This window comes from Gopherus flavomarginatus, chromosome 4, assembly GCF_025201925.1.
Source record: "Gopherus flavomarginatus isolate rGopFla2 chromosome 4, rGopFla2.mat.asm, whole genome shotgun sequence".
Lineage (NCBI taxonomy): Eukaryota > Metazoa > Chordata > Testudines > Testudinidae > Gopherus > Gopherus flavomarginatus.
Genome location: NC_066620.1, coordinates 155,593,063 through 155,615,351, shown reverse-complemented (window position 1 = coordinate 155,615,351; position 22,289 = coordinate 155,593,063). Strand labels below are relative to the sequence as shown.

General features: G+C 45.4%; 1 protein-coding gene across 3 annotated transcripts in view; it reads right to left on the bottom strand.

Annotated features, from left to right (window-relative positions):
* PHIP (pleckstrin homology domain interacting protein) overlaps nucleotides 1-22,289 on the bottom strand; it is a 339,268-nt gene that overhangs the window by 75,884 nt on the left and 241,095 nt on the right. For all 3 annotated transcript variants that reach the window (XM_050950076.1, XM_050950077.1, XM_050950079.1), the window contains one exon: nucleotides 11,609-11,843. In XM_050950076.1, the coding sequence (XP_050806033.1) occupies nucleotides 11,609-11,843 (235 nt within the window). The remainder of the gene's footprint in view (nucleotides 1-11,608; nucleotides 11,844-22,289) is intronic.

Here is a 22,289-nt window from a genome sequence, read left to right as displayed (position 1 = left end):
CAGCTCATTTTCTTGCAAATATTCTCAATACTCGGTACCAGGATCAAACCTTAACTGCTGAAGAAGAGGAGTTGGCTATGACATGGACATCCAGCAATCATCCCGCCATAATGCTAACTATAATAAACTTCAGAGCTAAGTGTGAACCACTCAAAAAAATATACGTTTGCTGATGATGTTTTAAAGAAAGTCACACTCAGTGAACTGGTGGAAGTCACTTAAGCACTTGGATACAGAGACTGCTGAAGTGATAATCTGACTTTTAACAGCAGTAGCTTCTTCTGCCGGTCTAGAAAGAATATCTTCTTCCTTTGGACTAGTTCATTCCAAATTGTTTGGGACCAGAAAAAGCAGGAAAGCTTGGTTTTCTTTTCCAGATTATGAACAAATAGGAAAATGAAGGTGAAGACGACTGAGTTAGCTGCAGAAGCCAATATTTTAAGTTTCTCATGTTGACCTTGCTGACACAGTGGATTTAATTTTTGTGTTTTTTTTAATATTTCATTTAACTATTTTAGTTAAAAACAACTTTAACAAAAACAAACCTGATTTTAAAACACCTGAATGTTTAACTAAATTCAAAAATTCATATGTTTTGTTAAAATATTATGTTTGCTCTTGAAGAAAAAATCCACAATACATAACATTGTTGTTTTGGTGAAATAAAACAGTTAAAATGTCTGTCTGGTGATGTTCTCCTCCTAATACAGCATGGCAAGAAAATCCTCCAAATATTAATGATTAACCTGTTGAACTGATTAACTATTGACTTCATAAATATCTGCTTCAATTGCTTTGGTAAATGAAATAACCAATCATTCATTTTCTCATATAGCTGTAAAACTAATCTGAAATGTTTTTAAAATAAATCCCTTTAAAAATGTATAGTGTGTCCCTTCTAAAAATGAAAACTATATCTATCTCTGAGTTGTGAAGATTACGTATTAAGGTTATAATAACCAACAGGAATGCACTTTTATGCAGAAATCCATGATTAAATCGAGTCTTTCTGACTAGTGATTTAAATTAATTTGATTTAAATCAAATCCACCCTGGTACCGTTTTTCAGTATGCTTTGTGGGCCTTATAGTGGCTCGTGTTTGCCACAAAAGTTCTTGCCAGATTTCTGGGGAGGGGCAATCCTGGAGAGACTAATGGTTGATTCAGCTTTAAATAGCTTATGAGTCTTTTCGCAGATGATCACAGGCTCAATGTCCCAGGTGTCTGCAATCTTCACCAGCAGCTCCTGCTAGGCCCTGAAATTTTCCAGTGCTGGTATTCAGGTGGAGATTACATTCTCATCTGTGGTTGGATGCTGATTGTTAGATGATATTGATCAATTATTGCATCCTGTAGATTCTTATGTATATTGATCTGCCTTTGAGGCTGTTTACCACACAGTGTTGTGAAATCTAGCAGCGAGAGGGATCTTTGGCCTTTGGATCTCGTTCCTCTCTGTATTTCAGCAATTGAGGTTTTGCTAGTGAAGCTGCAGCTTCAAGGCCTGAAAAGATGGTCCCCACAATAGCCTTAGGAAGTACCGGGGTACCTTTTTGAGCTATTGCCCCAGTGTTTTTAGCACCCTGCTTCAACACTGGGGCTGTCAACGGTTTCAGTGCTGGGGGTGGCACCAATGTTGATGTCAACATTGGGTGTGGCTTCTGTGCCACTTCCTCTGCAGAGGTCTTCAAGATCAGCTCTTCTGGATCAGATGCCACTCTCATAGACTTCTCCAGAAGATGGAGCTTCAGCCTCATATCCCTCTACTTCTGGGTTCTTGCAGAGAAGGAGCAGCAGACCAAGAATCTGCTTAGAAGGCAAGATTCTCCCAGGCAGAACAGGCATCTGCTATGCATGTCTTGTAATGTAATTATCTCATCATAAGATAGATAAGGTTAAAGCTATGGGTTTTGAGCCCACTATTATAAGTACCTGTTTACGAGGGTCTGTACATGAGAGGGAGCATTGTTCAAGGGAGTCTGCAAACAGCTTTCAGCATGACAAGCCTTACAACAGACTAGGGTAATTAAAAAAAAGAATAAACATGGTACTGAAGAACCAGAGGTGGTCTGAATAAGATGATGAGATATTTCGCTGAAGCTAAGTCTAGTGGCCTGAACGCCAGCTAGATTCCTTCTTGATGCCAAAGACAGCAAGACAGAACTGAGAGAAAGTCATAGGTGACCTGCCATTTTTGCCCTCATACGAGAGCAAAAGGCAACAGAGTGCATACGTGGCCTCAATGGACATTGCTATTCAATTTAAAAAATAAATCCATTAAAAAAAATCCAGTTGAACATGCACTGAGATTAAGATACACAGTGACCATAATCGAAGAATTTATGTCTATTTTAATTTTCAAAAGAGCACTTATCTGATAAAGCCCATGCACTTGAAGTTATTTATACTAACACATGCATTAGAACAATATTCACATAAGGATCCTTTCAACCTACTATCAAATATGAAAATGTAATCCAGTTTACTCTAACCTATACAGAGAAAGTTTGAGAGAAAATATAGGTCTTGCAGCAGGTCCTGAGAGTTAACAAAACCAGGCTTTGTGAAACAAAAGATGGTGATGAAAACTGGAGTAAATTCTAGAGGTTAGGACACCTCAATAAATACACCCTGCTGTTAGCCACTTCTTGAATAAACTATACATGCACAAGTACAGATTTTAATTTATCTGCATATGTCTACATCACAAGCAGAAACCTGCGGCAGAGAGTCCCAGCACCTGGCTCTACAGACTCAGGTTCGTGATACAGCACTTAGAATAGTAGAGGTTCAGACTCAAGCTGGAGCTTGGGCTCCAAAGCCTAGGGGGGGTGGGCTTCTACATAGCTATTTTTGGTGCCATGGCTCAAGCCCAAGTCTGCAGGCCTAGGCTCTGAGATCTGCCGCTGTGATGCGCAGATGTACCCTCATTGTCTTATTTGGGTCACGTCCTAGCCAAGTTAGTTCTCATCCAAGCCCCCAATTTTATCTAGACTGGGTAAATCACAGATCCATAACCTGATCTGATAAAATGGAGACAGAGTTTTGTTTTTTTGGTATATAAAGCAGCACTGCGCACTCCACCTATCCAAGTGTGTGTGTGTGTGTGTGTGTGTGTGTGTGTGTGTGTGTGTGTGTGTGTGTGTGTGTGTGTGTGTGTGTGTGTGTGTGTGTGTGTGTGTGTGTGAGAGAGAGAGAGAGAGAGAGAGAGACAGACAGACAGACAGAGACATACACACACACCTCCACACAAAGTATGAGAGAGCTCTTGGGTCAGATGATAAATACTACCTTCTGAGACCTCAAAACCAAGTATTAGAGCCACTCAAGCAACTCCATCTATTGCTGCTAGGTTTCACGACGTGCAGTAAACAGTATCAAAGGCAGGTCAACATGCCTAAGAATCTGCCTGGATGCAATATCTGCCTCAATCTGCATGGATTAATATAATTGAAAAATCAGCAAAGATAAAGCAAACAGTGAAATCAGCCATGTATCCTTAACAATCCTTTCTCTTCTTAAAGGGAGATGGAAAATAATTGGAGAGACTGGCCTTGTTGGGAGATGGTTTCTTAAAAATGATTCTAACATTAGCTTCTATGAGACATGCTAGCTCTTTCCCCTCCAACGAGACACTGAATCTCCTCCAATAATGGGCATCATAATTCATTCCACCTTTTACTAGCCCGCATCAGACAAGAAATATCGATCGATAACCTGGGTTTTGGACTCAACATCCAACAGAATCTCAGTAAACTATAGTGTTTGAAATTCAAGAAGAGAAGAATAGTTTCATTGTCCCTCATCCCCAACTTGAGATATATAATTCCAATGCAGATACTGACTGAGTTGTCGAAGTGATATTTTCTAACCAGTGTGAAAATCCTCACGGTGCAAAATGCTCGACTCTGTAACCAAGATGACAGCACCTGAATTAACAAGTCTACTCACCCCTGCAACAGTTCCACTGACCTGTAACTTTAACTTCAGAGGAACGACAGTGGAAATGAGGATTTCCTCATCTCCTGAACAATTGTGGAGCAAGATTAGAAATACTTTTAAACCACAGTAGATTCAGAACAGTACCACTCGCAACTAGTCCTTTACCCTTTTCGTTTGTAACAGATTTTCTATACATCATGGTAACTTGTGAGAATGAAGCCAGGAAAGAGGGTGAGGAAAGGGCCACTGAACCAATAGCTGAGGACAAAAATCAATTACAGTGTTATACCAAACCCTCATTGTAGTGTTCTCTCTAATTTAGTGTATTCTCCAGTCAGAGAGCTGAACTGATTCCGTTAACAGAGTAAGCTATAAAACATGCCCTTTCCCCCAAAATGGAAGAATGTTTAGTCTATGACAAATGTATAGCCATTACTCTTCCTGCTTTAATCTCAGCCCAAAACTCTGAACCACTCTTCCATTAAAGAGTGACCTATAAAACATGCCCTTTTCCCCAAAATGGAAGAATGTTTAGTCTATGACAAATGTATAGCCATTACTCTCCTGCTTTAATCTCAGCCCAAAACTCTGATCCAGAAGGTGACCAGTCAAATATATGCCAGAAGCCACTTAAGAATCCCATAATCACAGAAGTCCTGAAATCTTGCACTAACAGAGAAAAGTCATTATCCATATGAAGACTAGTCATCCAGAAAAAATATTCTGACAACTCCACCATCACTGTAGAGAGGAACTCAGTCAGCTCAACGAAGAACTCAGAGATGCAATGGGGTAATTTATACAGCAGCACAAGTCCTATCTTAACTCCATCTAAGAGTCATACACCAGATGGGCATACTTTTGGAATGGCAGTCCTCCTACATCTAGCCAGATGTAACACATGTGGCTATATCTCTCTATCCCTCCTTTGATTCATACTGAACTGAGTACCCAACAGGAGATAAAAGACAGCTACCTTTTCTGTAACTGGTGTTCTTCAAGATGTGTTGCTCATGTCTATTCCACAATACATGTGCGTGCTCACCACGTGCACTGGTGCCTGAAGTTTTCCCCCTAGCAGTACTCATGGAGGGGAGCGTCCCCGCAACCACTGGAGTAGCGCTTGCCTGGCGCGGTATAAGGGGATCTGAGTTTTGCCCCCACCCTCAGTTCTTTCTTGCCAGACAACTTCGACAGAGGGGAAGGAGGGTGGGATGTGGAATAGACATGAGCAACACCTCAAAGAACACCAGTTACGGAAAAGTTAACTGTCTTTTCTTCTTCGAGTGATTGATCATGTCTGTTCCACAATAGGTGATTCCAAGCTATATCTGTTGGAGGTAGGTAGGAGTTCACAAGTTCCCAGGATGGAGGACAGCCCTGCCAAACCTGGCATCATCCCTGGTCTGAGGGACAATCTCATAGTGTGAGGTGAATGTGTGAAACAAAGACCACGTGGCGGTCCTACCAATGTCCTGGATGGGGATGTGGGCCACAAAGGCAGGCAATGAGGCCTGGGCCCAAGTGGAGTGTGCCCTCACAATAGATGGTAGGGTGACACCCACCAGCTCAGAACAGGAACAGATGCACAAGTGATCCAACTGGAAAGCCGCTGAATAGAAATCAGCTGGCCCCTCATGCGCTCAGCCAAGGCAACAAACAGTTGCGAGGACTTTCTGAACGGCTTAGTCCACTCAAGGTAGAAAGCCAGAGCATGTGGTGATGGCACTCCACATTGGACACATGAGGCTTGGGGCAGAGGACTGGTAGAAAAATATCCTGACCCACATGGTAGGTGGAGACCACCTTTGGGAAGAACGCGGGGTGTGGGAGGAGCTGGACCTTGTCCTTACGAAAGACCGTGTACGGTGGCTCGGAGGTCAGGGCTCTGAGCTCCAAGACTCACCTGGCTGATGTGATTGCAACCAGGAAGGTCACCTTCCATGAGAGGTGAGACCAGGAGCACATGGCCAGTGGTTCAAAGGGGGCCCCGTGAGACGAGCCAACACCAGGTTTAGGTCCCACTGTGGGACCGGGGGTTTAGAATATGGAAAATGATTGTCCAAACCCTTAAGGAACCAGCAAGTCATAGCATGGGAAAGTACCATGTGCCCTTGCACTGGTGGATGGAAGGCCAATATAGCTGCCAAGTACACCTTGACTGATGAGGGAGCCAGGCCCTGGGCCCTCAGATGGAGGAGGTAATCAAGGATAAGCTGGATTGGCACAGTTACCGGGGAGACACCTTGGTCCACCGCCCACCTAGAAAACCAGGACCACTTCACCAAATAAGTGCGGCAATGGAGGGCCGTCTACTTTTGAGAAGGACGTGCTGAACCTGCTCTGAACACATCCTATCCTCTCCACCTAACCACTGTGCAGCCACACCGTGAGGTGAAGAGCCGCTAGGTTGGGATGGAGAAGGCGGCCCTGGTCCTGAGAGCAATGGCCACATCAGAGCTACTGCCAGGCCTGTGAGGGTTCCATACCAATGCTGCCTGGGCCACGCCAGGGCAATCAGGAGGACCCGGACCTTGTCTGACTTTATCTTCTCCAGGACCCTGCTGATAAGAGGGAATGAGGGAAAGGGGTAGAGAAGCCAGCCTGACCAGGACAGGAGAAAGGCATAGGAGATAGTGCCCCTCCCAAGGCCCTCTCGGAGCAGAACCAGGAGCATTGCTGGCTCTGCCAAGTTGTGAATAGGTCCACCTGGGGAGTTCCTCACCTTCGGAAGAGCTGGTGGGCCACTTCCAGGTGGAGGGACCACTCGTCTTGTGAGGAAAAGTCTCTGCTCAAGCAATCTGCCCTCTCCTTCCAGGCACCCGGTAGGTGGAAGGCCTTCAGGTGAATGTCATGGGTTATACAAAAGTTCCACAGCCTGAGGGCTTCGCAGCAGAGGATCGGGCTCCACCTTGTCTGTTGATGTAGAACACTGAGGCTGTGTTGTCCGTGAGGACCCTGACTACCTTGCCCTCCAGGTGCAAGCGGAAGGCCATACACGCCAGCCGCACCAACCTGAGCTCCTTGACTTTTATATGTAGGGTCAGGTCTTGAGTCAACCACAGGCCTCGGCTCTGAAAGTTCCCCACATGGGCCCCCCAACCCAGGGCCGACGCATCAGACATCAGCTCCAATGATGAGGCCCTGTCCCTGAACGGGACCCCCTGGAGCATGTTGTTTGGGATGGAACTCCGCCGTAGGGAGGCGATCACAGAGTCTGGCACAGTGAGGATCGTGTCCATCCTGTCCATGGCCAGGGAGAACTTTGATGCCAACCAGAGCTGGAGGGGCCTCATCCCGAGTCTGGCGTGATGGACCATGTACGTGCACGCCGACATGTGACCCCAGAGCTGCAGGCAAACCCTGGCAGTTGTGACTGGGAACCTTGTGACCAAGTCAATGAGACCTTTCAAGGTCTCAAATCTGTCTGGCGGGAGAGAGGCCCTGGCCGACACTGCATCCTAGAGCGCCCCGATAAACTCTATGCGTTGGACCTGGACTAACATGGAGTTGGTGTTGTTTACCAACACGCCCAAGGCAGTGCACGTGGATAGGAGCAGCGCCATGTGATCCCTCACCTGCGATTGGGAGGTGCCCTTGACAAGCCAATCATCCAGACAGGGAAATGCCTGGACCCCCTGCTGTCTGAGGTAGGCCGCTATCACCAACATGCATTTTGTAAACACCCTGGGGGCCGTGAACAGACCAAACAGGAGGACCGTGAATTGGTAGTGATTCTGTCCCACCACAAAATGGAGGAAGCGCCTGTGCCCCTCGAATATGTGGATGTGGAAGTATGCGTCCTGCAGATCGAGGGCAGCGTACCAGTCCCCGCGATCCAGGGAGGAGATGACGGAGGCCAGGGAGACCAGGCAGAACTTGAGCATCACCATGTACTGGTTCAGGCCTCCGAGGTCCAGGATGGGCCTGAGCCCCCCTTCGGCCTTCAGGATAAGGAAATAATGGGAGTAATACCCCTTGCCTATGAACTCCTCAGGCACTGCCTCTATCGTTCCTAGTCCTAGGAGCCACCTCACCTCCTGCTTTCAAGCAGAGCTTTGTACGAGGGGTCCCCCAAGAGGGACAGGAACAGGGGATGGTTGGGCGGGTAGGAAGTAAACTTGAAGGTGTAACCCCGGGAGATGGTGTTGAGGAGCTATTGGTCCAAGGTTAGAAGCGACCATTCTGGAGGAAAACACACAACTGGTTAGAGAAGGGAAGCTTTATTGGGGGTGGATCCCTGATGAGGACTGGTGGGGCGCCCCCGAGTGTCTCGTCAAAAAAGCCTTTACCCTGCATGCTTGCCCTTGGAGGACCCAGGCTGGGGGGCAGGCTGAGACTGCCTCTGAGGGTGTCTCTTATAGTCCCGCTGCTTCTTATGGGTGGCTTTGTACTTCGGGAGGGTGGCCTGGGCGAGAATTTGCTGTTGCTTGAACTTAGATTTTGCCGGAGCTGAGACATAGAGACCCAGAGTCCGGAGGCTTGTGCGGTAGTCTTTCATACCATGCAGCTTTGTATCTGTTTCCTCCGCAAACAGAGCTTTCCTGTTCAAACAGAGATCCTGCATGGAAGACTGAGCCTTGCTGGACAGCTCAGAGAGCAGAAGCCATGACACCCGTCTCATGGACACCGCGGAGGCCACTGATTGTGCAGCTGTGTCTGCAGTATCCGAGGCTGCCTGCAGGGACGCCCTGGCAGCCGCTGCCCCTTCCTCCACTAGCGCCTTGAACTCCCCTCCTATCGCCTCCGGAGGGAGTCCTCAAACTTAGGCAGAGAGCCTCACAGACTGAATTCGTACTGGCCCAGGAGCGCCTGATAGTTCACCACTCGTAACTGGAAGCTTGAAGATTAATACATTTTCCTTCTGAAAGAGTCCAGTCTCCAAGAGTCTTTGTTCTTTGGGGTTGGGACTGGCTGACCCTGCCGTTCCCTGTGGCTGACCGACTTTACCACCAGGGAGTTGGGTGCCGGGTGGGTATACAAGTACTAATGCTGCTTAGTGGATACAAAGTACTTGCGTTCCGCCTTTTTAGAGATGGGCACCAACGAGGCCGCTGTTTGCCACAGGACATTTGAAATCTTAGCCATCCCTTAATGGAGAGCCAAGGCCATCCTACCTGGTGCCGATGGAGACAATACGTTAAACAGGGAGTCTGAGGGCTTCTCCATCTCCCCTGCCTGGAGGTGTAGGCTTGTTGCCACCCTCTTTGAGAGTTCTTGGTGGGCCCTGAAGTCCTCCTGTGGGATGGAGGGGGGCAGGGCCGCAATCGCCTCCTCCAGACTGGGCGAAGAGGCCAGTGCCGTGCTCTGGGTGTCGGCCGGCACCAGAGGGTCCACCATCTGGTCGGACTCCGGACATGGTGCTGAGGTTGTTTTTCTGACCAACTCCTTTCTCAGGGGTCTGGAAAGGGGGGCCAATGGTGCTTCCGAAGCTCCGGACACCGAGCGAGCTCCCACCAGGGGCTGCGTCAGAGGCCAGGGTGCCCACTGGTACCATTGGGCTGGCCATGACACTTGGTGCTACTGCACCTTCTGTGGCACTGGTGGGGCCGGCTGTCCGAGTTGGTTGGCCTGGCCCATCGAAGGACTGCTACAAATGGAGACTGTGCTGGTATAAGATCTGCTACTGTCTCTGAACTGGGAGGAGTGGCGGTGCTGGGATCTCAACCTAGAGGATTGGTACCGATGGTAATAGCTGCTCCGCAAACGGCCTCGACGGGTGGACCTGTGACGGCAAGACGCCGGTGATCAACGCCGAGGGCTGTGATGTCTTAGTGGAGACTTGGAGTGGGAGTTCGAGTGGGAACGACGTCGACAACCGTGCCATGACCGAATGCGGTACCCTCTCTGAGACGAGGACTGACAGTGACACCCCTCACGGTCCGTCGATATTCGCTCCTTGAGGACAAGCGGTGCCGCGAGTCCCGGCCGGACAGGACTCAGCCAGCCAGGTTGGTCGGTGTCAAGGGCGATCCACCTGGATTCTGCCTTGAGCGGTTGCTGGGTAGTGATCAGCGTTGGAACATTCCCTCAACTGAGACCAGTACCGGGCTGGATGCGACTGTCAAGATCCCAGTGGTGACTTGCCTCTGGAGTGCAGGGCCGACATCGCCGGCGCTCCGGGCACCGACATGGACATGACATCCCTTGTCTCCTGAAGGGCTTCTGACATGGACGGCGTCCAGACATACCTGTCCCAAAGGGGCCGGGCTACTCCACTCAACTTGAGTCGGAGGCCTGGGGCCCGGTGGGGATCGAGAACTGCCTGACAAAGGCCTAGCCTCTGTCCCAGACTTCCCTCAGTGCCACTGAGAAGAGGGAGTCTTCCTGGCCCTCTTGGCATGCCCTGTGGATGGGGAAAGGTACTGGCTGGTTGATGGCACCAGAGGGTCACCGCGTACCGACGCTGCGTTGCCAAGTACTGGTTCAGAGCGGAGTGCTGGGGTTGGGGTCAGCATCGATTCCATCAGGATGGCCCGGAGTCTAATGTCCCTTTCTCTTTTGGTCCAAGGCTTAAACGATTTGCAAATCTTGCACCTTTCGCTGATATGGGTTTCTCCAAAGCAGTGCAAAAAGTCTGCATGCGTGTCACTTCTTGGCATACAATGCCTACAAGAGCCACATGACTTAAACCCCGGGGAGCGGGGCATGGCGGCCCCGGCTCACTAACTAACTAAACAGCTAACTAACTACAGGTACTAATGTTGAATGAACAAACAATTCTGGGGATGAGCTACAGCAAAGCTGGAGCAGAGCAGTTCCAATGCACCTTCACTGGTGGCAAGAAGGAACTGAGGGTGGGGGGAGCATGCATCTCCCCTAATACTGTGCCAGGCAGGCACCACTCCAGGGGTCACGGGGGCGCTCCCCCCCACAGGTACTGCTAGGGGAAAAACTTCCAGCACCGGTGCATGTGGTGAGCACGCACACCTACTGTGGAATACAGATAAGCAATCACTTGAAGAAGAACTGGTTAAAATGTTATCCAAACTAGTTTCCCAAATATATGCAAAGTCAAGGTCTCATCCACAATCATATCATAGATGGTGCTTTTCTGCCGAAAAGAGGACTGTGATATAAATACCTAGATAAATCAGCAATAGTAGCAGATTATTCTGATTAATGCAAGCTTGCTGGAGATCAAGGAGACTGCCACCTAATATCTTGCACTCCCTAGCACAAACTCCTGTTGAGACTGATCTTCAACATTTTATATCTGGATCCACACTTAATACTATTTTCTTGCCAGGCTCCTTAAGCCCCTTCCTACAAGGCCTCTATACTCCCAGTTGATAGCAACACTGTTTTATCTTCTTGGGCACCATAAAGTGGTCATTAAGTGTCACAGTCACAGCAAAGATTATACTCCTGGTTGTAGGGACACCAATATATTCAAGAAGTGAAACACCTCAAATTTAGATCATAATAAAAATAACCATTATAGAAACAATTCGGGCAAAGAAAAAAACATTACGTGGAGACTTTACAATGGCCAATTAATATTTGTGATAATGGATATTTACATAAATAAAATTTAAGACGTGTTCTTAAACTATTAGAAGGTATTTTGGGTTTGCTTAAACTCATGTTCAAATCTACTCATGCATTTTACTTCCTTTTGTAATACTAGGAATAAGTGTCCTATAAGCTATAAAATGTACCCAACCTTTTTTTTTCTCTCTTTGGGTTTCCTTTTCTTTGGTGACGTTGTTGATCCATCTTTATCTTCATTCCCTTTTTTCCTTTCCTTTTTAATTTGCTTCTGTTTCTGTTTTTCAATCCCCTCTTCATCCTCTGAACTGCTCTCTGTTTTCTTGGTTTTAAGTTTAGGAATTTTCTTTGGTGGCTGCAGATTAATTCCTGCATCTGCGGTCCAGTCCGAGTAATCACTGGAATATTCACTAGAGTTGGTGAATGAAGGGATAAAGGAAGGAAGGGAATTAAAAATCAAGCAAAGAGCAAATTGCTTCACAAAGCAAATTCAGAGTAAATTCCTTTATACAATATTAATATAACCCCAGACAAGATTGTTAAGATTTGAGTTAAGGCTCTAATAACAACACTTAAAAAACTGTAGTAAAAAAGGAATACAAACCCATAATATTGTAAGAGACAGTAAACTAGGACTGCAGTTTAAAACATTCTAGGATGTTTGGAAATTCGTATTTATGGTTCTGCCAACAATTTTAACTTCGTCCCTTTACTGGTTTTTAGCCTCTTTTACAAGCAGAACTGCCCATAAATTCACAGATTTTAAAGTCATAGTGATCACTGATTATCTAGTTTGACCTGTGGCATATAACCCAGGACAAAGAACCTCACTCAATTTCTACATCAAGTCCAAAACTATAGTATGAGCAAGATCGTATCTTTCAGAAAGATCTGTACTCTTGATTTAAGCACTTCAAGTGATTGATAATCCACCATATCCCTCCGTAAATTATTCCAATGGTTAATTACCTTCACTGTTAAAAATGTGTACCTTTTTTTAGTCTGAATTTGTCTAGTTTCAGTTTACCACCACTGTATCTTGTTATGTATTTTTCTGCTAGATTAAAGAGTTTTCTGCTATTCGAAATCTCCGATGTAGGCACTTACATACTATAATCAAGTCACCTCTTAAGATTTTTCATAGATAAACTAAATAGATTGAGCGTCTTAAGTCTCACAACTAGGCATGTTTTACCAGATGTCTAATCATTTTCTAAACTCTTTCTAATTTTTCGACATCGTTTCCAAAGACTGGACATCAGAAGTGGCCACAGTATTCCAGTAATGTTATCGTTACTGCTATATACACCTACATAATCCTACTTGATATTTGCCTGTTTATACATCCAAGGATTGTATTTGCCCTTATAGTTATATCATCACACTGTGAGCTTATGTTCAATTGGTTCTCTACTGTTATTTATTATTTTTAGAAGCAGCATTACAGTAGAGCCTTAGTTTTGGACGAGGACTCAAGTTCCCTGGCAAGCTGCGCAGCTGCACAGCAGCTTATTTAGCACCACTCAGGGAACCTACCTGAGGACCGGCTAGGGGAAGGGTGCCCCTCTCCCAGCTGCACCTAGCCCGGCACCAGGCACAGCCAGGGCGCCCCTCCCCTGGCCTGAACCTAGCCCCAGCCTGGCCCTGCTGGGGCCGGGGAAGGGGCAACTATCCTGCAGCCCCAGCCATGGAGCTGCGGTGAGGAGGGAAAGCTGGAGGAGTCCTCTCTCCCTTCCACAGCCCCAGAGAACCCTCTGCACCCAAACTTCTCATCCCCGGCCCCGCCCCAGAGCCTACACCCCCAGCCAGAGCCCTCCCCAAGCATCTTATAGTCTGAGTATAAGAAAAGAGACAACAAATTGATAAAGACAAACGGGGACATACCGTGACTTCTAAGTTATCTTCAGAGTCACTTCTTTCCAGGATACAATCTATGAACTCATAAATATGACTTACATTCTTTGTTCCGCTACTTCTGTGATGGAATGCACTCCTGTATTCCCACCTTACACACCACTGTAATAATCCATGTACAAAATATGGCTTGTATGGTATCATTTGAAAACTAATAACTTGCTGGTAAATAATATCATAGTGAAATGAAAGTAGCAACATTATATATAAAGTTATGAACATAAGATGAAATCATGACTGAAATGCGTTTACCAGACAAGTCTGAGGAGTGGGTAAACCTGTTTCTCAAAGAGGAAGGGCAAACCAATGCCTCTAGCCAGGTATCATCAATGCTGATGGGTAATCACTTGTCAAGTGGCCATTCTTCAGCAAGGAAGAGGGGCAGGAACAAACAGATCTGCATCTTAGAAAACAACAAAAAGACTAGTGCCACAAGGGAGGGGGGATTATGAGTATACTTAACATGGGGAAATGATTCTATAAGATTCTATTTCCCATGTTAAGTATCCTCACAACCCTTGTCAACTGTCTGCAATGGCCCAGCTTGATTATCACTACAAAAGTTTTTTTTCCCCTCTGGCTGATTATAGCTCATCTTAATTAATTTGCCTCTTAAAGTTGATATGGCTACTTCCACCTTTTCATGTTCTGTATGTAAACATATCTCCTTACTATATGTTCCATTCTATGCATCTGATGAAGTGGGCTGCAGCCCACGAAAGCTTATGCTCAAATAAATTTGTTAGTCTCTGAGGTGCCACAAGTACTCCTGTTCTTTTTGCGAATACAGACTAACACGGCTGCTACTCTGAAAACCCTCAAGAAAATGGATTTTAAAGAGTATAAAAGGCGCAAAACCACCCGAAGTTCTTGCTCCCTATCCATCTCTCGCTTTCACCTACAAAGAAAAAAGAAACAGCCTTTGGGAGGAGATCCTGGCCTGAGAATTTGGTCAGCAATGTTACTGGGAACCTGTGGTAAGGGACTTCACCTTGAACCAAGTCTAATTTGTTAAATTTTAGTACTAGGAAGTGTTTTGTCTTTATTTTTCTTGTAACTATTTCTAACTTTGATGCATTATATGTGTACTCAAAACTCTCTTTGTAGTTAAGTAAACTTTTTTTATTCTTTAATCAAAACAAATCCAATATTGTGAACTGTGTGGGTAACTCCATTCAGGGCAGAAAACTTGTATATTGATCTCTTTAGAGGGGCAATGGACCTAATATATTTGGACTGTCCAAGAGAACACATTTGGGGGAGGGGGGAAGGAAATCTGCGACTGCGAATGTTTTGGGGTCATCATGCAAGTAGTAGCCGAGGCTACTGAAAGCCAGAGTGTGGCTGGTGTTTGCTGTCAGGCTGCTGGGAGCTGTGGTTATACACAGACACTCAGGATGCGATCTGCATGCTGTTTGTGAGCAGCCCAGAAGGGAGCTACAGCACCAAAGCACTGTGAGGCACTTCAGGTTGCAGGGCAAAGGTGACACAGCCCCTCACTGGTCTGGACTGCACCCTGGAATGTCATAATCTTACATTCAGCTGTGTCACAATGCACATGGTTCAAATGAACCAATCAATGCAGGTTGGTCTGTATAACTGACATAGTCCCATCGTTATTTCCCACCCCACCAACTTGTTCGTCATTTGAAAATTTTACCAGTAGCGGATTTTATTTTTTCTTCCAGATCAGTGAAAAAGTGATAGCACTGGGAATAAAATAATACCCTGTGGACCCTACCAGACATACCCAAACTGGATGACTTCCCCCATTTAAAATTACTTTTTATAATCTAGAAGTTAATCAGCTTTTTAAAATTCATGTAATATGTGCTGTGTTGATTTTGTACACATGAACTTCTCCCTTTTGTGTATGTGAATTACGCAACTTGCTATTTTATTAAATTACATAACATGAACCTATCCTCCTGGTATGTATCAGGTACAGCAGTATATGACAAGTATTTACTTGTAACCAGAGTTCTTAAAGATGACTCTATATATTCAGAGATTCCAAGGCCAGAAGGGACCAACTGCGATCATCTAATCTAACACAAGCCATAGAACTTCCCCAAAAGAATATCTGAAGCATATCTTTTAGAAAAACATCCCATCTTCAAACATAAGAACTGCCATGCTAGGTCAGACCAATGGTCCATCTAGCGCAGTATCCTGTCTTCAACAGTGGCCAATACCACAGAGCTTTGGGGGAGCATACAGAACAGAGCAGTTCGGAGTGATTCACCCCATCTTCCTCTCCCACCTTCTGGCAGTCAGAGGTTTAGGTTCATCCCAAGAATGGAGTTGAATCCCTGACCACCTTGGCTAATAGCCATAGATGGACCTGTCCTCCATGAACTTACCCATTCTTTTTTGAATCCAGTTATACTTTTGGCCATCACAACATCCCAGTGTAACAAGTTCCACTGGATAATTGTGCACTGTGTGAAAAAATAAACTGCCTCTTTGCATGCTGCCTATTAATTTCACAAGGTGACCTCTAGTTTTTGTATTATGGGAAAGGGTAAATAAAACGTCTCTATTCACTTTTTCCACTCAAACTGAACAGCCCTAATCTTTTTAGTCTCTTCTCATATGGAAGCCATTCCATACTCTTGGTCATCTTTGTTGCCCTTCTCTAAACTTTCCCAGTATATTATATTTTTACAAAAGATGACCAAAACTGGACACAGTATTCCAGGTATGCATGCACCATGGATTTATTAAGTGGCATAATGATACTTTCTCCCTTTTCTATCCCTTTCCTAATACTTCCTAACACACTGTTATCTTTTGTGATCGTTGCAGCACATTAAGCTGAAGTTTTCAGAGAACTATCCATGATAACAACTAGATCTCTTTCCTGAGTGGCAACAGCTAATTTAGAACCTACCATTATATATGTGTAGTTGGGATTATTTTTTTTCAAATAGGCATTATCAATGCTGAATTTCATCTGCCATTTTGTTGCCTAGCTACCCAGTTTTGTGAGTTCTCCCTGTAGCTCTTTATAGTCAGATTTGGACTTAACTGTCTTGAAAAACTGTGTATCACCTGAAAACTATGCCACTTCACTGTTCACTCCCTTTTCCAGATCCTTAATGAATATGCTGAAAGGCACATGTCCCAATACAGATCCTTGGGGGAGACTACTGCTCACCTCTCTCCACTGTGAACAATAACCATTTATGGGGGAGGGATAGCTCAGTGGTTTGAGCATTGACCTACTAAACCCAGTGTTGTGAGCTTAATCCTTGAGGGATCCACTTAGGGATCTCGGGCAAAATCAGTACTTGGTCCTGATAGCGAAGGCAGCAGGCTGGACTTGATGACCTTTCAAGGTCCCTACCAGTTCTATGAGATAGGTATATCTCCATATATTATTATTATTCCTGCCCTTTGTTTCCTATCTTTTAACCAGTTACTGATCACCGAGAGAACCTTTCCTTCTAATCCTATGAATACTTAGTTTTCTTAAGAGCCTTTGATGAGGGACCTTATCAAGCCAAGTACACTGAACTGGCTGGATCACCCTTACCCACACGCTTGTTGACACTCTCAAAGAATTTTAATACATTCGTGAGGAATAACTTCCCTTTACAAAACCTGTTTTGCTTTGCGTAGTGTGGAAGTGGGTTGAGGGCATAGAAATGTATAAGGCTGGCTTTGTTTCTGTGTGCTGGATATTTCTCCATGCAGTTAAGCAGTACGGCAGAACAGGGTATTGCTGCACACCAAGATTTCATGGGAATCCTCCAGAGAGATCTCTAGGAAAATTTCCTGGAGGTACTTGGCAATCCTCTGCCAAAAGTTCCTTGGCAGAGCTGCTTTGCTCCTTCCCCCACCGAAGGAAACTTTTCCATGATAGTCTGCAATCACCTGAGCAGGGACCAAAGTGGCATACAGGTGAGAAGCATAGGGACTGGGTTGGAAGCTGCAAGCGTGTAGTAGATGCACCCTTGCTTTGTTGTTTCCTCTCAGGAATGAGATATCTGCTACAATGACGATAGTCTAAATTTTCTTGCCCTTTTCCACAGACAGGGGTGCCTGTGGAAGGATCAGGAAAATTTAGAATAATGTCCTTAGTTAACTGCACCATGGCCCTTTTATATTGCTTTTCAATCCATGTAGAATGCCCCCTGCCCTGGAGTAAACTCACCATGCTTGAGGTGTTCACTAGCATGTGTGCTTGTCAAGCGTCAGTGAGAAAGTGATTGGTATGTTACTAAAGATGTATTTTAACGGACTGTTTCAATGCTGTGTGTGTACTTAATCATGCTTCTGTGTTTTGTTCCTTGTGCTTCTGTAGATGTGGCCTTCAGAGACACCATCTGCACACCATCAGAACACCTCCACCACATAAGAAAACACCCAATATGGAGCAAGGAGGACATATTCTGGGAGCTGCTTCAATAATCAGATGCAGAAAAGAGAGTACATGCAGTGGAGGGAAATCAAAAGGCAGGCCACAAAAGAAAATGAGGTTTTTGTTAAGGACGCTACTGAGGATAATTAAAGTTATGGAGGCACAAACTCAGACACTGAAGTCCCTCATAACACTCCAGACGGAGCAGATGCATGTTCGGCCACGCCTTCAGCACGTTCAAAACTCTCTCATGCTCTCCCTAAACTCTACCTGTACATTACTTTCCACTTTCTAAAAAAACAAGGAGTCCGGTGGCACCTTAAAGACTAACAGATTTATTTGGGCAAAAGCTTTCATGGGTAAAACCCCCCACTTCTTCAGATGCATGGAGTGAAAATGACAGATACAAGCATAAATATACTAGCACATGAAGAGAAGGGAATTCCTTACAAGTGAAGAACCAGTGTTGACAAGGCCAATTCAGTCAGGGTGGATGTGGTCCACTCCCAATAACTGATGAGGAGGTGTCAATACTAAGAGAGGGAAAATTACTTTTGTAGTGAGCCAGCCACTCCCAGTCCCTATTCAAGCCCAAATTAATGGTGTTAAGCCTGCAAATGAATTGTAGCTCTGCAGTTTCTCTTTGAAGTCTATTTTTGATGTATTTTTGGTTGCAGGATGGCTACTTTTAAATCTCAGAGTAGCAGCCGTGTTAGTCTGTATCCGCAAAAAGAACAGGAGTACTTGTGGCACCTTAGAGACTAAAATTTATTTCAGCATGAGCTTTCGTGAGCTACAGCTCACTTCTTTGAATGCATAGAATGGAACATACAGACAGGAGATATTTATACATAGAAAGAACATGAAAAGGTCATCTTAATTATCACTTCAAAAGGTTTTTTCTCTCTTGCTGATGATAGCTCATCTCAATTGATTAGACTCTTCCTGTTGGTATGCATACTTTCACCTTTTCATGTTCTCTGTATGCATAAGTATTTCCTGTCTGTGTGTTCCATTCTATGCATCCGCAGAAGTGAGCTGTAGCTCACAAAAGCTCATGCTGAAATAAATTTGTTAGTCTCTAAGGTGCCACAAGTACTTCTGTTCTTTTTACTTTTAAATCTGTTATTGACTGTCCAGTTCTCCTACTGGCTTTTGTATGTTATTGTTGGGGGGGTGCAGGGCTCCAGGTAACTGGCAATATGGCATGGGGTTAAAAGTTTACACTCTCAGGCCTACGACTGCCTTTCAAGTTAAACAATATGTTCCTTTAAAGTTAGCATGAGTACATGTAATCATTTATCATTTTCTTGTGTTCTTTTGTTTATGGTACAAGATGTAATCGATCAAAGGGAGGGGGGTCAGTAGTATGGGTTAAGGATATAGTTAATTAAAAGATCTGGTAGTTAATGAATTGTAAATGATGAATTGTAGCACCTGTGAACATCTTTGTAAACAAATAAGGTACATAAGACATGGCAACGGATAGTGATTTGTGCATGATCTGAGATTGTATATCTCCTTGCACCTTATTTGACTCAAATAAAGATACTTGCTTCTCCACTCCGGTGTGGTCATTGGGGATACGCACACCGGGTAAACGAACCCCAACTGTTGCCCCTCCTGCAACAGCTTTGGCGACCACGGCAGGACCTCAGAGGCTGAAAATTAGCCTTGCCCGGACACTCTCCGGTGGCCGACGGATTGAGACAATCGGTGATGCCCAGCGCGCACCGGTGCTTTCACCGGGGGCCTCAGCGAAGTCTGGTACAGTCGACTCCGGGAGGCACAACAGTGCAATGCCCCAGAAGGTGGGGAAGCTTTGGTCCCGAGCGACGGTGAGGAACCGGTCTCGGGGATAAGGTAGGATACAAGTTAAAGGGTTTAATCTGTCACCTGCTAAGACCTGGGGACGCCCAGGGTCTCTCGGTAAGGAATGGGACAGGGACAGTCACAGGATAAGGTAGCGTGCACGCCTTTAGAATGCATTCTGGTTGCATTCTGGGTAATTGGAAAATCTTTGGAATGGATCCACTAACTAAAGGTAAACTAAAAAGATATTGTACAATAGACTGGCCTCAATATCAGCTGGAGGATCAGGAACGGTGGCCACCGGAGGGTTCAATTAATTATAATACAATCCTCCAACTTCTCTTATTTTGTCAGCGAACTGGTAAATGAAATGAGCACATGTATGGTCAGATATTTATGTCATTGTGGAACAGAACAGATATTCTGAAGCAGTGTAATTTGATTCCAACAGGCTTAGGAAAGAGTTGTGAAAATGTTTAAAACTCATTATTTACTGTAATAGCAGGAGCGGGGTCACATTTGGCCACAGCACCCCCACTGTATGGTGACAAAGTTCCCTCAGCCCCGACAACTGAGCCCACCACAGGTTTGTACCCTTTAATTACTGAAACCCGAATCGCTCGCAATGCTACGGCTACTCAGGAGTTAACCACTATGCAGGTGTACTCTCATGTTCCTTTTAATCCTGTGGATCTAGCGGCTTTCAAAGCGCAGGCAGGGGAATTCTCTACCAATCCCCCCTTTGCAACATTACCATTCCTGATGTCTGATTTGTGTCCATTTATTCTTCTATGTAGAGACTGTTCAGTTTGGCCAATGTACATAGTAGAGAGGCATTGCTGGCATATGATGGCATATATCACACTAGTAGATGTGCAGGTGAATAAGCCCCTGATGGTGTGGATCATGTGGTTGGGTCCTTTGATGGTGTCGCTAGAGTAGATATGGGGACAGAGTAGGCAACAGGGTTTGTTACAGGGATTGGTTCCTGGGTTACTGTTTCTGTGGTGTGTAGTTGCTGGTGAGTATTTGTTTCAGGTTAGGGGGCTGTCTGTAAGCTGAGGACTGGGCTGACTCCCAAGGTCTGTGAGAGTGAGGGATTGTTTTCCAGGATAGGTTGTGTGTGTGTGTGTGTGTGTGTGTGTGTGTGTGTGTGTGTGTGTGTGTGTGTGTGTGTGTGTGTGTGTGTGTGTGTGTGTGTGTGTGTGTGTGTGTGTGCGCGCGCGCGCGCGCAGAAGTAGTTTAATCATTTGCTTATATGGAGTCCTAGGCCACAAAAATCACAAGTGCTTCCTAGCAAAACTTTATTTCCTTAAGCATTGCAGTCCCGAGCTTAGCAATATACATTACTGGTTCTCAGTTTCAAAGTATTCCCTCAAAGTCTCCCTGATTCGAACTGCCTCCTGTTATGTCCCTTTAATAACCCTAGTATCTGGCTGCTCAAAATCAGTGTTCCAGCAGCTTGCCTCAGCAATCCACCCCTGAGGAAACTTTTCAGCCTTACCTTCACAAATATTGTGGAACATACAACACATGGGAATACTATCCTAACTGAGGTTTAACCTGCCATAAAGGCATCACCAGTGTGCCTTTAAATTACTAAATACACATTCCACAGTCATCCTGCACCTACTTTGCCTATTGTTGAAGCACTCTTTACTGCTATCCAGGTTTCCCATGTAAGGCTTTCATGAGCCATGGTATTAAGGAATATGCTGGGTCTCCCAGGATCACTATGGGTATTTCAACATCCCCCACTTTAATCTTCTGGTCTGGAAAGAAAGTCCCCACTTGCAGCTTTCTGTATAGGCTGGTGTTCCTGAAAATATGAGATATGAGTCAAGAGTGTGCCCCTGTTGCCAAGAAGGCTAACGGCATATTGGGCTGCATTAGTAGAAGCATTGCCAGCAGACTGAGGGAAATGATTATTCCCCTCTATTTGGCACTGGTGAGGCCACATTTGGAGTATTGCGTCCAACTACAGAAGGGTCCCCAACTACAGAACGGATGTGGACATATTGGAGAGAGTCCAGCGGAGGGCAGCAAAAATGATTAGGGGTCTGGGGCACATGACTTATGAGGAGAGGCTGAGGGAACTGGGGTTATTTAGTCTGCAGAAGAGAAGAGTGAGGGAGGATTTGATAGCCACCTTCAACTACCTGAAGGGGGGTTCCAAAGAGGATGGAGGGCTCGCCTGTTTTCAGTGGTGGCAGATGACAGAACAAGGAGCAATGGTTTCCAGTTGCAGTGAGGGAGGTCTAGGCTGGATATTAGGAAACACTATTTCACTAGGAGGGTGGTGAAGCACTTGGGGAAGTGGTGGAATCTCCATCCTTAGAGGTTTTTAAGGCCCGGCTTGACAAAACCCTGGCTGGGATGATTTAGTCGGGGTTGGTCCCGCTTTGAGCAGGGGGTTGGACTAGATGACCTCCTGAGTTCTCTTCCAACCCTAATCTTCTATGATTCTATTATACGTGCATCATGCATCTTTCCAGACCACTCCACATTTATGCCAGTGAAACGCCTATGGTGATCCACAAGCACCTGCAGCACCATGGAAAAGTACCACTTCCTATTGCAAGGTGGTCTGGTTCCAAAATTGGAATATGCATGTTATTTATCACCCCTCCACAGTTAGGGAAACCCATTTCTTCAAAGCCATCCACTATTTCATACATATTGCCAAGAGTCACGATCCTACACAGCAGGATGCAATTAATGGTCCTGCATGGTAAGCTCCGCATGCAGTTCCAGGAAGGTTGCT